Raw genomic sequence first — 13,059 nt, 5'->3', positions numbered from 1 at the left:
GGGGGGGGGGGGGGGGGGGGGGGGGGGGGGGGGGGGGGGCGGAGAAGGTGTCTCTAACTCCCTCCCCCTCCCACCCCACCCTGAGCTTTCACCCTGTACCCTTTCCCCTCAAAGCTGGATGGGGTGCAGACCCTTCTCTCTGCAGAAGAAATTTCTGATGCCACCCAGGGGTCCTCACCCAGCTTGTGGCACAAGTTGATGGAAGGACCCCGAGTTCTAAGTCAGAGGGGGATTGAGTCAAGTTCCAGCACACCCTAGCGGTGTGACCTTGGGAAAGTCCCTAGCCTCCCCCAGTTGGTGCTTGCTCGTCTGTCAAGTGGGAATCATAATAGATCCTATTGCCGAGGTTTGCTGTGAGTTTTCAGCGAGATAGATGGTCCGTATCTCAGCACAGGGCCTGAAACACACAAGGGCTCCCTGAAGGTGAGCTGCTGGGATTTACTACTATTATTGCGATAATAGCAACAGCAGGCCTCTAACCAATGTCAGGACTCCTCCTCCCTGAACACGGAAGGTTTGAAGGGCAGCTTCAGGAAAGGGGGAGGAGTGGGGCTGCTGGAGGGCTGCCTGGCTCCTCCCCCTCACACCCCCACCCTTTCGGCAGGCTCCTGGCCTCCAGGAGCCCTCCCTTTTCCACACCCCCAAGTCATCCTGATTTCCTCTGATATCCCAGAGCACCTCTCATGAGCTGACTCTCCACTTTGCTTTAGCTCATGTGATGTGTGTGCTTTCCTGTCTCTCCCACTAAGCTGGGAGATTCCTCCCCGATCCATTCATGGATCCCCTGTCCCAGCACCTATCCCAGCATAGGTGCAAGGGCCTAGGAGGCTGCATGAATGGATGAACTTATCATTGTTAAATAAAGCATGTCCCAGCTCTAGGAAGCCACATGATCCCTGCCCTTCTGTCCAGAGCACAGGGTTGCCAAGTGGGGGAGGGCAGAGCCTGACCAGGCCTGCTCAGCACTGACTCTCTGGGGGCCCTGGGCAAGCCCAGTCTTTCCTGGTGCTCATATCCTCAACTAGGCAGCCAGGAACAGATACTCTGAGATCCTCCTTGCTCTAACCCCCAGGAGTCCACGTAGCCTGGACTGCTGTGTGCCAAGCTCTGTGCCAGATGTAAGGATTTGGGGCTAAAAGCAACAGCTTCTGCCTTCACTCCCAACGGAGAGGCCAGCATGTAGAGAAATGGCCAAGGCAGGGTGGAAAGTGAGGCACATGGGACCATGGGGTTTCAGACAAGGGAAAGCTTCCTAGAACAGGAGCAGCCCTAGGCTATCCTGATGGGCGGGCAGACGTGATGAGGCAGAGGGAAGGGAAGGGGATTCCACGTAGAATAAAACCAGAGGGCTGTTGTGGGAGGGTGGTTCGGGTCTGGCTTCAAGGTGGGGCATATGAAGGCAATGGAAAGGCAGGAGAAGCAGTGGAGCCAGTCCCAGAGGGCTTGGAAGCCAAGCTAAGGGGTGTGGGCTTTATCCTGGAGGTTCAGGGAGCCATGGAGGGGTTTAGGCCTGTACTGCCCTTTAGGAAGAATTGACTTGGCCACAGCAGGAAGATGGGCTGGAGAGTGTGAGGCTGGAGTCAGGGAGGTCTAGGCGAGAAATGACACCAGACCAGGGGAACGGTGAGAATATGGAGGGGAGGGGACGGTGGAAGAAATGCCACACACCCTTGGGATTGAGAGGGTCAGTCCAAGGATTAGATGGGGACACTGGGAGATGGTGGGGAGCTGGGAGACTGGGATGCAGTGTTGGCAGTCCAGAGGAGGCGTGGGCTTGGGAGGGAAGTTCCCAAACGTCTGAGAGTGATGTTTTGAGACTTCCTAATGGAGGTTCCCCAGGCAGCTGGAAGATGGGTCTGAAACTGGAAAGGAGCAGGGTGAGAGAGGCTAGGGGGAGTGGGCCTGGCAGAGGGGCCAGTGAAAAGTGGTCAGGGAAGTAAGAGAACAGAGGGAAGGTTCCCGGGGCTTAGGGAGAAGGAGGGTGCCCTGCAGCCAAGGTCTCGGAGGACAGGACTGGGGAGGGCCAGAGCCTTGAGTTCAGGAGCTGGGCCAGCGGGGTGGGTGTGCGGGCAGATGCTGAGGTACCGGAGGTGACAATGCAACTGGGAGGGCAGAGGTGGATGTGGTGAGTGACAGGTCTGCCAGAGTCTGGGAGGAAAGCAAAGGGGTGATGGGAAGAAATTTAGCTTGTTGGGAAGCAAAGGAAGGGGAAGGTTTGAGAGGTAAAGGAGAGCCTGGAATTTGTTTATAGGCCAAAAAGGAGCCTGGAGAGAGATAAGGTTGAAGACAGGGATGGGGGTGGAGGAGGCAGAGAAAGGGCTCAGGCAGGTGGCCTGAAGTGGGCCAGCGGTGGCTCTCAGATGGAATTGGGTATCCTGAAGCAGGGGACCAGGGCTCTGGACCTCTAGCCCGCCAGCCTGACCAGGACCTTCTTGGGGCAATTAACTTCGTGTGGCCCAACAATGCCATTCAGCAAGCATTGCCTGCACACCTACTAGGCTCCCAAGGGGGCAGATGGGGTGTGGGAGGTTTGTTTTACAGAGTCTCATAGAAGAGGGAGATCTGGAAGAGCTAGAGCAGGCAGCAAGGCTTCCTGGAGGAGGTGGCACTTAATCAGAGCATGGAAGGCCAAGCAGGATTTCATAGTGTGGCACTTGAGTCCCAGTCCCCTTGGAGTGGGAGATGAGGGAGCTGGACACCCCTGACCTGGCGCTCTTCTCTCAGATGTGGAGCGGAGGAAGAGCCCCGTGTGTGGCTTCGTGACCCCCCTGCAGGGGCCTGAGGCTGATGAACACCGGAAACCGGAGGTAGCTGAGACCACGGGACCAACCACCTGCCGCCCCACCGAGCCAGGCCCCTCCTGCCCATCACTCCTCATGCTGAGCGGGAGGGGCTGGCCCAGAGGGAGACTGGGTGAGGGGTGGGGTCAGTGCCGCCCCTCGCACTGAGTCCCCTATCCGGCCCTCCTCAGGCCGTCGTCTTGGAGGGGAATTATTGGAAGCGGCGCATCGAGGTGGTGATGCGCGAGTACCATAAGTGGCGCATCTACTACAAGAAGCGGGTCAGTGGGGGGCCCTTTCCCCTGCGACTTCTGGCCACGGCCTCTCTTGCAAGAGCCCCGGAGGGCTTCCCCCCCAACCCCAACCCCGACCCTGTCCTCCATTAAGACCCAGGCCGACAGCGCCACCCAGTGGCCACAGGGCCTCCTCGCAACCTCCTTACCTCCCAGGGCCAAAGAGCTTCCGAGGGGAAGTGAGGGATCCGGTTGATCTGGGGGAGCTAGTGAGTAGGGAGGCCTTGGCGGGGAGCGATGGAGGAGCGGAAAGGGATCCAGTGTCCACCTTTGTGTGTTCCTGCAGCTCCGTAAGTCCAGCAGGGAAGGGGATCTCCTGGCCCCAAAGCAGGTGGGTGCTCCCTGGACCCAGAGAATGGATGCTTCCCTCCGGGTGGGCGAGGCAGTGGTGGTGGGGTGAGGGTGGGACGTGAGTGGAGTGGGTGTGTCCTCTGGTTGATTAATTGAGCTTTTCTCCTCTTGGGAAGGGCAGCATTGGAGCGCAGTGGTGGGAAGACCCCAAGCCTTCTGGTTCACTAAGCAAGTGGTGGGGAAGTATGGGGCTCTAAGAACTGGGGACCCAGGTAGGGAAAAGTGTAGGGGCAGGAAGGGACCCTCATCTCTTCAGCAGGCCACCCCAGCCTCTCTCCTGGGAGGAGTTGTTGGAGGCCAGTGGGGTGACCCTAGCCTTTCAGGCAGCAAAGTGGGTCCACCGGAGAGAGGAGAGGAGGGGCTGTCTGCAGAGAGGCCCCCTGGATGGTTGACCACTTCATCCCCCAGGCAGGGGGCGGTGGGAGACCCCTGTGTCTCCAGACTGGGAAGGAGTAGGGCAGTGGAGCCCACCTGGGGCTGCTGACAGCTCTGTCTCCTCAGGTGGAAGGGGGGTGGCAGCCGCCGGAGCGATGGTGCGAGCAGCTCTTCACCAGCGTGGTGCCCGTCCTGCTGGCGGGCCCAGAGGAGGAGACCGGCGGGCGGCAGCTTCTGGATCTCGACTGCTTTCTGTCCGACATCTCCGACACACTCTTCACCATGACTCAGCCCGGCCCTACACCCCTGCAGCTGCCCCCCGAGGACGGTGAGGGGCTGCGCCAGGAAAGGGAGGCCTGAGGGGATCCAGGCAGCCAAGGGAGGATGGCCAGGCATGGGTGCCCCCACTCCGCCCTGCCCGATGCTGCTGACATCACCACTGCCCCCTCCAGCCTATGTTGGCAACGCTGACATGATCCAGCCAGACCTGACGCCTCTGCAGCCCAGCCTGGATGACTTCATGGAGATCTCAGGTGGGGCAGGCCCCTCCTCCTGGGTGAGTGGATGGTCAGGGTCAGTGGGAGGAAAGCCCCAGTACGCTTGAGACCTCAGGCCAGTCCCAGGCCCCTCTGGGAGGGCAGATGATCTGGGTGATTTCTGAGGGATCTTCCTGGTCTCCCTTTGTCTGGCCTTGGGATGCAGGTGCCGTGGCCTCAGGTGAGAGCAAGCCAGACAGGGTACCTAGCAGGGGACAGGGGACCAGGAGCGTTGAAGCTGCAGGCTCTGGGGAGTTCCCAGGAGAGCAGTAGATGCTGGGACTCTCTCAGGGGAGAGAGAGTCTTTGATGGCTCTCCTTTGTTTGGGTCTATTTACCAGTATTTATATAATTCATTAAAAAAACTATTTATTAAAGAACATTTCAAGCATACACACAGGTAGGGAGAGAGAGGAGTTCACTGACCCTCATGGAATCCTCACCAACGTCAACATTTATCAACTCTTGGCCATTTTATCTCATCTAGACCTCACCCAATTCTCCCCTCCTATGTTATTTTTAAGAAAACCCCAGGAATCATATCTTACAAAGCATTCTTTAAAGTAGCCCTTGGCCCTGGCTCCCTCTCCTGAACCCCAGGGCCACCAGTCGCCGCTTTCTCACGTCCCTCCGGAGATATCATGTCTATATAGCACATGTGGACCGACGTCTCTTCTTGTCTCTGTAGCAGCCTGTTTCTAGCATCGCTTCCTTCACTTAGACTGCTGCTGAGAGCCACACACTTAGGGGGCTCCGGAGCCGTGCTGGGGGTCAGACGTGGAGGCTCAGCCTGTCTCAGCTGAGGCCTTGGGTGCAGAAAGGGGGTTCCTGGGATAAAGGCTTGCATTGGGTGACCCCTCCACTCCTTCCTGACTGGCAGGGTCCTGGGCCTGTCAGTTAAGAGGTGGAAGCCTATGGGGCGGGGACGAGGGAATGAGGAACCACCCCCATGCCTGCCTGGGTGGGGGCTGGGGGCTGCGGGGACAGCAGTGTTGATGGCAGTGCCCTGGGAGCAGACCAGCCTGGGAGGGCAGCAGCCCCGTCTGGGCACACAGACCCCTGCCGCAGGTAGGAGCCCAGCCGCTGCCCCCCAAACCCAGGCTCTGGGCAAAACCTGATCGACCGGGGCTGGGAAGCGACTTCTCTCGGTGCAGGGTGGCTGCCAGAGTGGGGGGCCAGCGAGGGCAACCTACGGTAGGGGGTGTGGGTCGCACAGGGGAGGCGGCTAGTGTGGCCCCCTTAAGCGCCCCGTGAACTGGGAGGGCAGGGAGCGCCAGGGCCGTCAGGGCTGCCGCTTGGTCCCCAAGAGCTCCTCACTTGAGAGGAAACCTAGTGAGGGGGCCATAACTCTGTGGAGAGAGGGGGCTTGGTGGAGGGGCTCAGGGAGCAGCGAGAGGCTGGCTGAGGGCCACTCGGGGAAGCACCGGGCGGGGGAGGGGCTCAGCCAGGGGATCGCAGGTCAGTGGGGGCGACAGGGTGGGAGGGCTCCGCGGGTGGCTGGGACTCGGAAGTGCCTTCTGCGGGCGTGGGGTGGGGACACGCCGTGGTGAGGGGACGTGGTGACTCAGGCTGGGCTGGGCTTGCTGCTCTGTGAGCCCCACCGGGTTCTGGGGAGTGGGCGGCACGGTGAGCAGCAGCTGCTCTGTGGCCCTGAGCATCCCGGGGCTACGTGATGAGGCCCGTGGTCCCTGGGGGCCGGGGGTGGAGGATCGGCAGCCGCTCACCCGCTGCCACCCAGTCCTTCTGTGGAAGAGAGGCAGGAGGACAGCAAGAAGAGCCCTTCAGCCCTTGTGGCCGAGAAAGACACACAGACACACACAGAGGTGGGCACAGGGCAGACGTGTACACACTGAGCACCTCACACCAGGGCAGGTGCACACGGACTCAGACAGAGCTCCAGACAGCGGGACCGACACACAGAGAGGCAGACAGACAGGTGTTACATGAGACTGACACACGCAGAGCCGGCCATCCAGCAGCACACGGGCCCCCAGTCACATGAGATGCACAAATAAGACCCAGTCAGCCTCGAGGTTTGGTGCTGGCTTATCCCACTCCTGAGTTTCCTTCAAGGGGGCCCCCGGGAGAAAGGCCTGACCACCTGTCTTGGCCAGGGGGCTGGGGTCCATCCAAGGCCAGTGGGGTCGCGTCTGACCAGACCAGGAGGCCTTGGGAGCTGGTGCAGACAGGAGGCTGCTCAGGGTCAGAGAAGGGTGCCCGGAAGGGAGCGGGCTGGCGGGCGCACCCAGGCCCGGGATGTGGTTAGGCCGCAGGCAGCCGCTTCCCAAAACCAGAATAGCCTGGGGCTTACACAACCCGCACCTCAAACAATCTGGCTGCCCCGCTCCCCGCCAGCTCTTCCAGGCCTTCCAGCACCCCCTCACTCCTGCCCCCGCTCTGAGCCCACCCTCTGACCCCTGCTCTGACCCCCCTTAGTCCCTTCACCCACACTCCTGAGCTCTGTCCTTGTAGCCCTACCCATTGACCTTCCAGCAAACCCGACTTGTCCCAGACCCACTGACCTTCTAACCCCTCTCACCCCTAACTCACTCCGTGAACTCCTGACGCCATGATGCCCTTTTCCCCATCCTAGACCTCCTCCCCTTGGACCCCACCCTTTCCCTCCCCGGTAGTCTCCAGTACCAGTACCACCCCGCCCCACCACGTCCCCAGCAGAGCTGGTAACAGAAGCAGACAAGGCCTGGGATTCCCAGGCCAGGGGTGGGGAAGGGGGGCCTCTGGAGCCAGTTTTGGGGCTCGGTGGGAAGGCTGCTTCCTGGGGTGTCCCACTGACACCCCCGCACATCCCCCTGCTGTCTCCCACTCAGGCCCATCCCACCAGAGCCTCTGCTGTGGCTTCCCCTGAGTGAGACAGAAACTCTCCCAGTTTCACAATCTCCTGTGGAAGGCCCCCCCTCCCTCGCCGGCCCCCACCCCACTGCCAGCCCAGCCTGGGGACAGGGCCAGCCCGCTGCTTCCAGCCGCGGCCTTAACCCTGACAGCTGCCACCCTGTGTGTCTGAATTACAGATTTCTTCACCAACTACCGCCCCCCACAGACACCTACACCCTCAAGCTTCCTGGAGCCCCCCAGCTTTGGCCCCATGGCTGACCCTGGCCTCAGCAGTGGGATCCTGGGCTCAGAGGTGCCCTCTGCCTGCTCGGGCATGACCCACCTCTCGGGACATAACCGCCTGCAGGTGAGCTCACCCTGCCCAGCTCACCTGCCCACATCCCGGAGGTATTCAGGGTACTTCCTGAGTATGCTCAGTCCAACAAGAGAGACTGGAGGGGGAGAAAGACCCCATCTGTGGCCTCCAGGAGGGCACCGTTCAGCTGGGGAGGAAAGACCCTCGTGAAGCAGAACTGACAAGATGGTTGGGGGGGGAGCCTGAGGACAGAGGAGTGTGGAGCTGGGCTGCTTGTGGAAGACTTCCTGGAAGAGGGGGGAGTTCTGGGCCTTAATGAATGACTTGGGTTTGGGCAGAAGAAGAGACCAGTAGAGGGGAGGAGAAGCAGGAACGGAAGCATGGAGGCTGAAGCTGAGCGTGTGCATTTAGGAAGCAGCGACTCCATCATTTTGGTTCAGGAACTCCCAGGCCCACTTCAGATGTTGCCCCCATGATGCTAGGATAGTTGCCTTTTCCCTCCGTTATCAGACTTCTCAGGCACTAGCATAGTTCATTGTTTGAGAGGTCTCTCTCCTTGACTAGACTGTGAGCTCCTTGCTGGAAGGGCTATGCTTTACTCACCGCTGCATCTTCTCATACTTAGCACAGTTCAAGCACATTAACGGCACTGGGTAAATGGTTGCCCAATGAGTGAGCAAGTGAGTGAACGGATGAGTGTGTGGATGGATGGGTGTGTTGGAGAATAGATCACTGGGTTGTAGATGGGGGTAGATGCTTACAGCTTGGTATATATATATATATAGGTAGGTGAGTGGTTGGTTGGATGGATGGGCTGGTGGATGAATTTGTAAATGAGTAAGTAGTTTGGTGGATCAATAAATGGGCTGGTGGATGGATGTGCGGCTGGTGAATATACAGATGGTGGATAGATGGATGGACTATGGGTGGGTTGGTGGGTGAGTGAAGGAAGTATATAGGTGGTTGGATGGATTGGTGAATGGGTTAATACCTGGTAGGCTGGTAGAAATATAGGTAGATGAGCTAGCTCATAGATGAGAGAATAGATAGGTAGGTGAATGGATGGAGGATGGATGGATGGATGGATGGATGGATGGATGGATGGATGGGTTGGTAAGTTATTTGGTGAACGAATGGGCAGGCAGGAAGATTGATGCTCTTTCTCATGCCTAATTTGTGCATAAATGGGTTCCACTCTTTCCCCTCATTAGATTATAATTTTCCTGGGGTGTGTGTCTGAGGCCAGGGACCATTTCTCCCAACTCTCCCAGTGCCCAGTCCAGAGCTCAGGCAGGGCAAGAGGCTGCCTGGGAGGCCTCAGAAAGGCTAGCTCTCTCCCCTGCCCTCTGTCCCCCAACCAGGCTCGGAGCAGCTGCCCTGGCCCTCTGGACTCCAGTGCCTTCCTGAGCTCTGATTTCCTCCTTCCTGAAGACCCCAAGCCCAAGCTCCCACCCACTCCCGCACGCCCACCCCTCCTCCAATACCCCAGCCCTGCCAAGGGGCTTGGCCTGGAGCCCTGTGCCCCACCCCCTTTCCCTCCCATGGCTCCACTGCCTGCTATGCTGCAGGAAGAGCCTGTCTTCTCTCCCAGATTCTCTTTCCCTCCTGTCCCTCCTGCCCCGGGAGTGTCCCCGCCGTCTGCTCCCACGGCCTTCGCACCCACCCCCCAGCTGGGTCCAGGCCCTGCCCCCGCCCCCTTCCCCTTAGACCTTCTACCCTCGGGGTATTCGGAGCCTCACTTCACCGTGCCCCAAGGCACGTGGCCCAGAGGCAAGCCCCCTACCCAGTCCCCCAGGGGGCGGAGGCCCAGCCCCCCCACCTTGGCCCCTGCCACTGCTGGGGGCAACAATCCTTGCCTCGCACAGCTGCTCACAGCAGGTGAGCTGGGAAGGGGACGTGGAGACCAGATGCGGAGCGGGGAGCCTGTGGGATTAGAGGGATTAGAGGGATTAGAGGGTGGAGGCTAAGGGGCAGGCTCAGCCGGAGGGCAGGTGGCAAGGAATGAGGGACCTGGGCCCTGAATCCAAAAGCGGTGTGGGCAGTGAGGAGGGGAGGGACGGGGTCTTGGGAGATGATGGGATGGGGGCCCCAGCAGCCCTCACAGTTCTGTCTGTGCACAGCCAAGCCTGAGCAAGCCCTGGAACCTGCGCTTGTGTCCAGCACCCTCCTCCGGTCCCCAGGGTCCCCGGTAAGATGGCGGGCACTGGGAGGTGGCGGTGAACCCCGGGGCTTCACCCCGACTCTCTGCCCTTCTCCACCCCAGCAGGAGATAGCCCCCGAGTTCCCCTGCACCTTCTTTCCCCCGACCCCGGCCCCTACACCGCCCCGACCACCTCCGGGTCCAGCCACATTGGCCCCTCCCAGGCCCCTGATTGTCCCCAAAGCGGAGCGGCTCTCGCCCCCAGCACCCAGCGGTAAAGAGGGGTTGCAGGGATCGGGGAGCTCTGCGGGAGGGAGGGAGGGGAAGGAAGAAGGGGGGACTACATCTGGGGCCAGGATGAGAGGGCCAGGGAAATGGGACCCTCTCCCCTGTGTTGGTCTGTCTGTGGGTCTGTCTGTCTCTGACACAGGTGGTGAGCGGCGGCTGTCTGGGGAGCTCAACTCCCTGGCGGGCCAGGGGACTCTGAGCACGTGCATCTCTTCCCCTCAACGCATCCTAAGCCGGGGCCATCCGGACAACAAGGTGGCACCATTTCTCACCCTAGGGTCTGTTTGCTCCCCACAGGCCCTCCCAGGCCCCCTCCTAGGCTCACCCCGCTTTCTGCCCCCTCAGACCGAAAACCGGCGCATCACACACATCTCTGCGGAGCAGAAGCGGCGCTTCAACATCAAGCTGGGGTTTGACACTCTGCACGGGTTGGTGAGCACACTCAGCACCCAGCCCAACCTCAAGGTGCGTCTCCAGCCCAGGCTGGCACCCCCGAGCCCCAGGGCCCCATCGTGGAACACCCCAGGGCCCTCCACACACCCGGTTGCCTCCTCCCATCCCAGTGCCTCAGTGGGTCCCAGGGTGGGGGACCCCCAGTCCCTGAGCCCAGCCCTACGATGCTGCCGTAGATGAGCAAAGCCACCACGCTGCAGAAGACAGCCGAGTACATCGCCATGCTGCAGCAGGAGCGAGCCGCCAAGCAGGAGGAGGCCCAGCAGCTCCGGGACCAGATCGAGGCGCTCAATGCCGCCATCAAGTGGGTGGGGGGGCCCTGCAGGCGCTGGGCCAGGGGGCCTGCTGCCTGACTCCCCGCCCTGACCTGCCCCGTGCCCCCAGCCTGTGCCAGCAGCAGCTGCCTGCTACGGGAGTGCCCATCACACACCAGCGGTTCGACCAAATGCGAGACATGTTCGATGACTATGTCCGGACCCGCACGCTGCATAACTGGAAGTTCTGGGTAGTATCCTCACTTGGCCAGTGGCGGGGTGAGCGCTGCAGCCGGACCAGGCTGGGCCCGACACAGGCTCTGCTCCCCGGGCCGGGCAGGGTCTCAGAGCTGATCCCAGAGGAAAGGGCTCCGATTCTACCCCCTCTTCAAGGCCCCTGGCATCTTGGCCAGCAGCATTACCCAGTGATGGGCTGGGAGCAGAGGGAAACTGAGGGGGAGCCCCCTGGGTGAGGGGACCACAGCCCTGCCCTCAGAAAGTCCCAGGGGCAGTTTGGGAGAACCTAAACTTGGAGTAACATGACTGGGGTGGGCCTGTGGGAAGACATAGAATCTCTCACCCCCTTACCTGGTCAAGCCCTTGACTGAGCCAGGGCAGGAAGCCCAGGGATGGGGGACAGTCCAGCCCAGAAGGAAGGTCCTGGAGGAGCTGGGGGAAGGGCCTGAGAGCCAGAGAGCTGGGAGGGCCTTAGTGTATGGGAGGGCGGCTACAGTAGGAGTCCTTAGGGTTCAAGGCTGGACAGTAGCCAGATGTCAGGGCTACATGTGAAATGGGTGAGGGTACCAGCTGGATGACAGAACTGCTCCTTGACCTGGGTCCAGTTCAGCATCCTCATCCGGCCTCTGTTCGAATCCTTCAATGGGATGGTGTCTACGGCAAGCCTGCAGAGCCTCCGCCAGACCTCACTGGCCTGGCTGGACCAGTACTGCTCCCTGCCTGCTCTCCGGCCAAGTACGTGAGCCACCTGCCAAGCCTCCGGGCAGGGGCTTCCACCCTACTCAGACCCCAGGTCAGGCCTGTCTTCACTGTGGCCTAGGGTCTTGTCCATCCCCACCATGCCCCCAGATGGGCCACCAGGACATCTGCAGACAGAGATCCTAGGAGGGGATGACTGACAGTCTTGCTAACTAGTACCTCCCCCGATCCCTTTGTCTTCAGCATCCAAGGGTAGGGCCCTGACCCCAGAAAGTGTCTCTCCCTCTCTCTCTCTCTTCCCAGCTGTTCTGAACTCCCTACGCCAGCTGAGTACATCTACCAGTATCCTGACGGACCCGGACTGTATACCCGAGCAAGCCACGCGGGCAGTCACAGAGGGCACCCTTGGCAAATCTGTATAGTGCTGGCCGGACCGTGCTGCTCACTCAGCTGCCCTGGGGCTGCTCTCCCTGGTCACTCCCCTCCTGCTCCGGGTCCCGGCTTTCAAGCAGGGTTTCTTCTGATCTCCTGGGAGCCGGGAAGAACTGAGTTCCAGTCCCTGCTCTACTATAGCAACAATGCTGTGACCTGGGGAGATCATCCTCCCTCTTTGGACCTCCATTCTCCAGTCTGCAAAATGGGGACGGGGAAGCTTCAAGTAGAAGAGGATCCCAAGGCCTTAGCAGCTGTGGCACTTGGGGGCCTAAGCTGGCAACTCAGGGAGTTTGAAAGAGGGAAGGGGACGATGCTTCCTTGTCACTCCCACCTGCTCCCCCCACAGGTCAGGCACAGGCTTCTGTTTCTAAGCCGGGAAGGAGAAAAGGAGGTTCCTTCTCTCTGCTCCTCCACTGGTAGCCTGGACGGGCTGCAGGATGGCATCCCTGAGTGAGGCCAGGAAGGTCTGATCCCAGGAGAGAGCAGGGCAGGGGGTGGCCAAGCCAGGGGAGGCATCTGGTATGTGTGTGGATGAGTGTGTGTGGATTTTGTAAAGAATTCTTGACCAATAAAAACAGAAACTGTCAGGGACTGTCAGAGTTTCTCACTCTGGGATGGAAAGAGAGCGGTTTGCAGTGGGAGGTGGCCTTGTAGAGGGCCTCGCTGGCCATGAAGGGACCTTAGCTTGTCCTCTGAGCTGGAAGCTCCTGGAGGGTTTTGAGTGGAGGTGAAAGAAGATCAGACAGAGCTTCTTAACAGGATCCCTCTGGGGGCTGAGTTGAGAATAGGCCACAGGGAGTCAAGGGAGAGATGACAGACACTCAGCCTGGAAATCCTCTATGGCCGGGGGAGGTTCAGAGAGGCTCACCACCTTCTACGTTGGAGGAGGGCAGAGCCGGGACCCCAGAGTGGAAGTGACAGGGCCTTCCATCCGAACCATCCAGAAGGAGGACGTTGCCTTAGCGGGTAGTGACGGCCTCACTGCGTGAGATGTGCAAGCAGAGGGTGGGTGGCCACCAGGTCGGGATGTCTTAGAAGGAACTGATACTGCCGATTGGAAGTTGGGGCAAA

At 60.2% G+C, this 13,059-nt stretch overlaps 1 protein-coding gene across 2 annotated transcripts in view; it reads left to right on the top strand.

The window, feature by feature from the left end:
• Positions 1-12,726, top strand: part of MLXIPL (MLX interacting protein like) — an 18,628-nt gene extending 5,902 nt beyond the window's left edge. Inside the window, exons 3-17 of one of the 2 annotated variants that reach the window (XM_027126142.1) lie at positions 2,725-2,807; positions 2,972-3,061; positions 3,360-3,404; positions 3,926-4,127; positions 4,252-4,332; positions 7,364-7,533; positions 8,844-9,360; positions 9,603-9,670; positions 9,746-9,896; positions 10,053-10,165; positions 10,256-10,375; positions 10,540-10,667; positions 10,748-10,871; positions 11,460-11,589; positions 11,857-12,725. In XM_027126142.1, coding sequence (XP_026981943.1) covers positions 2,725-2,807; positions 2,972-3,061; positions 3,360-3,404; positions 3,926-4,127; positions 4,252-4,332; positions 7,364-7,533; positions 8,844-9,360; positions 9,603-9,670; positions 9,746-9,896; positions 10,053-10,165; positions 10,256-10,375; positions 10,540-10,667; positions 10,748-10,871; positions 11,460-11,589; positions 11,857-11,975 — 2,141 coding nt within the window. In that variant the 3' untranslated portion in view covers positions 11,976-12,725. Of the gene's footprint in view, positions 1-2,724; positions 2,808-2,971; positions 3,062-3,359; positions 3,405-3,925; positions 4,128-4,251; positions 4,333-7,363; positions 7,534-8,843; positions 9,361-9,602; positions 9,671-9,745; positions 10,166-10,255; positions 10,376-10,539; positions 10,668-10,747; positions 10,872-11,459; positions 11,590-11,856 lie in introns of both variants that reach the window. The other variant, XM_027126141.1, reaches the window with a different exon arrangement.
• The last annotated feature ends 333 nt before the right edge of the window (positions 12,727-13,059 follow it).

Source organism: Aethalodelphis obliquidens, unplaced genomic scaffold, assembly GCF_003676395.1.
Source record: "Aethalodelphis obliquidens isolate GAN/ISIS:26980383/991018 unplaced genomic scaffold, ASM367639v1 scaffold30, whole genome shotgun sequence".
Lineage (NCBI taxonomy): Eukaryota > Metazoa > Chordata > Mammalia > Artiodactyla > Delphinidae > Aethalodelphis > Aethalodelphis obliquidens.
The sequence above is the reverse complement of the archived record's forward strand: the minus strand, read 5'-3'. Positions and strand labels throughout refer to the sequence as shown.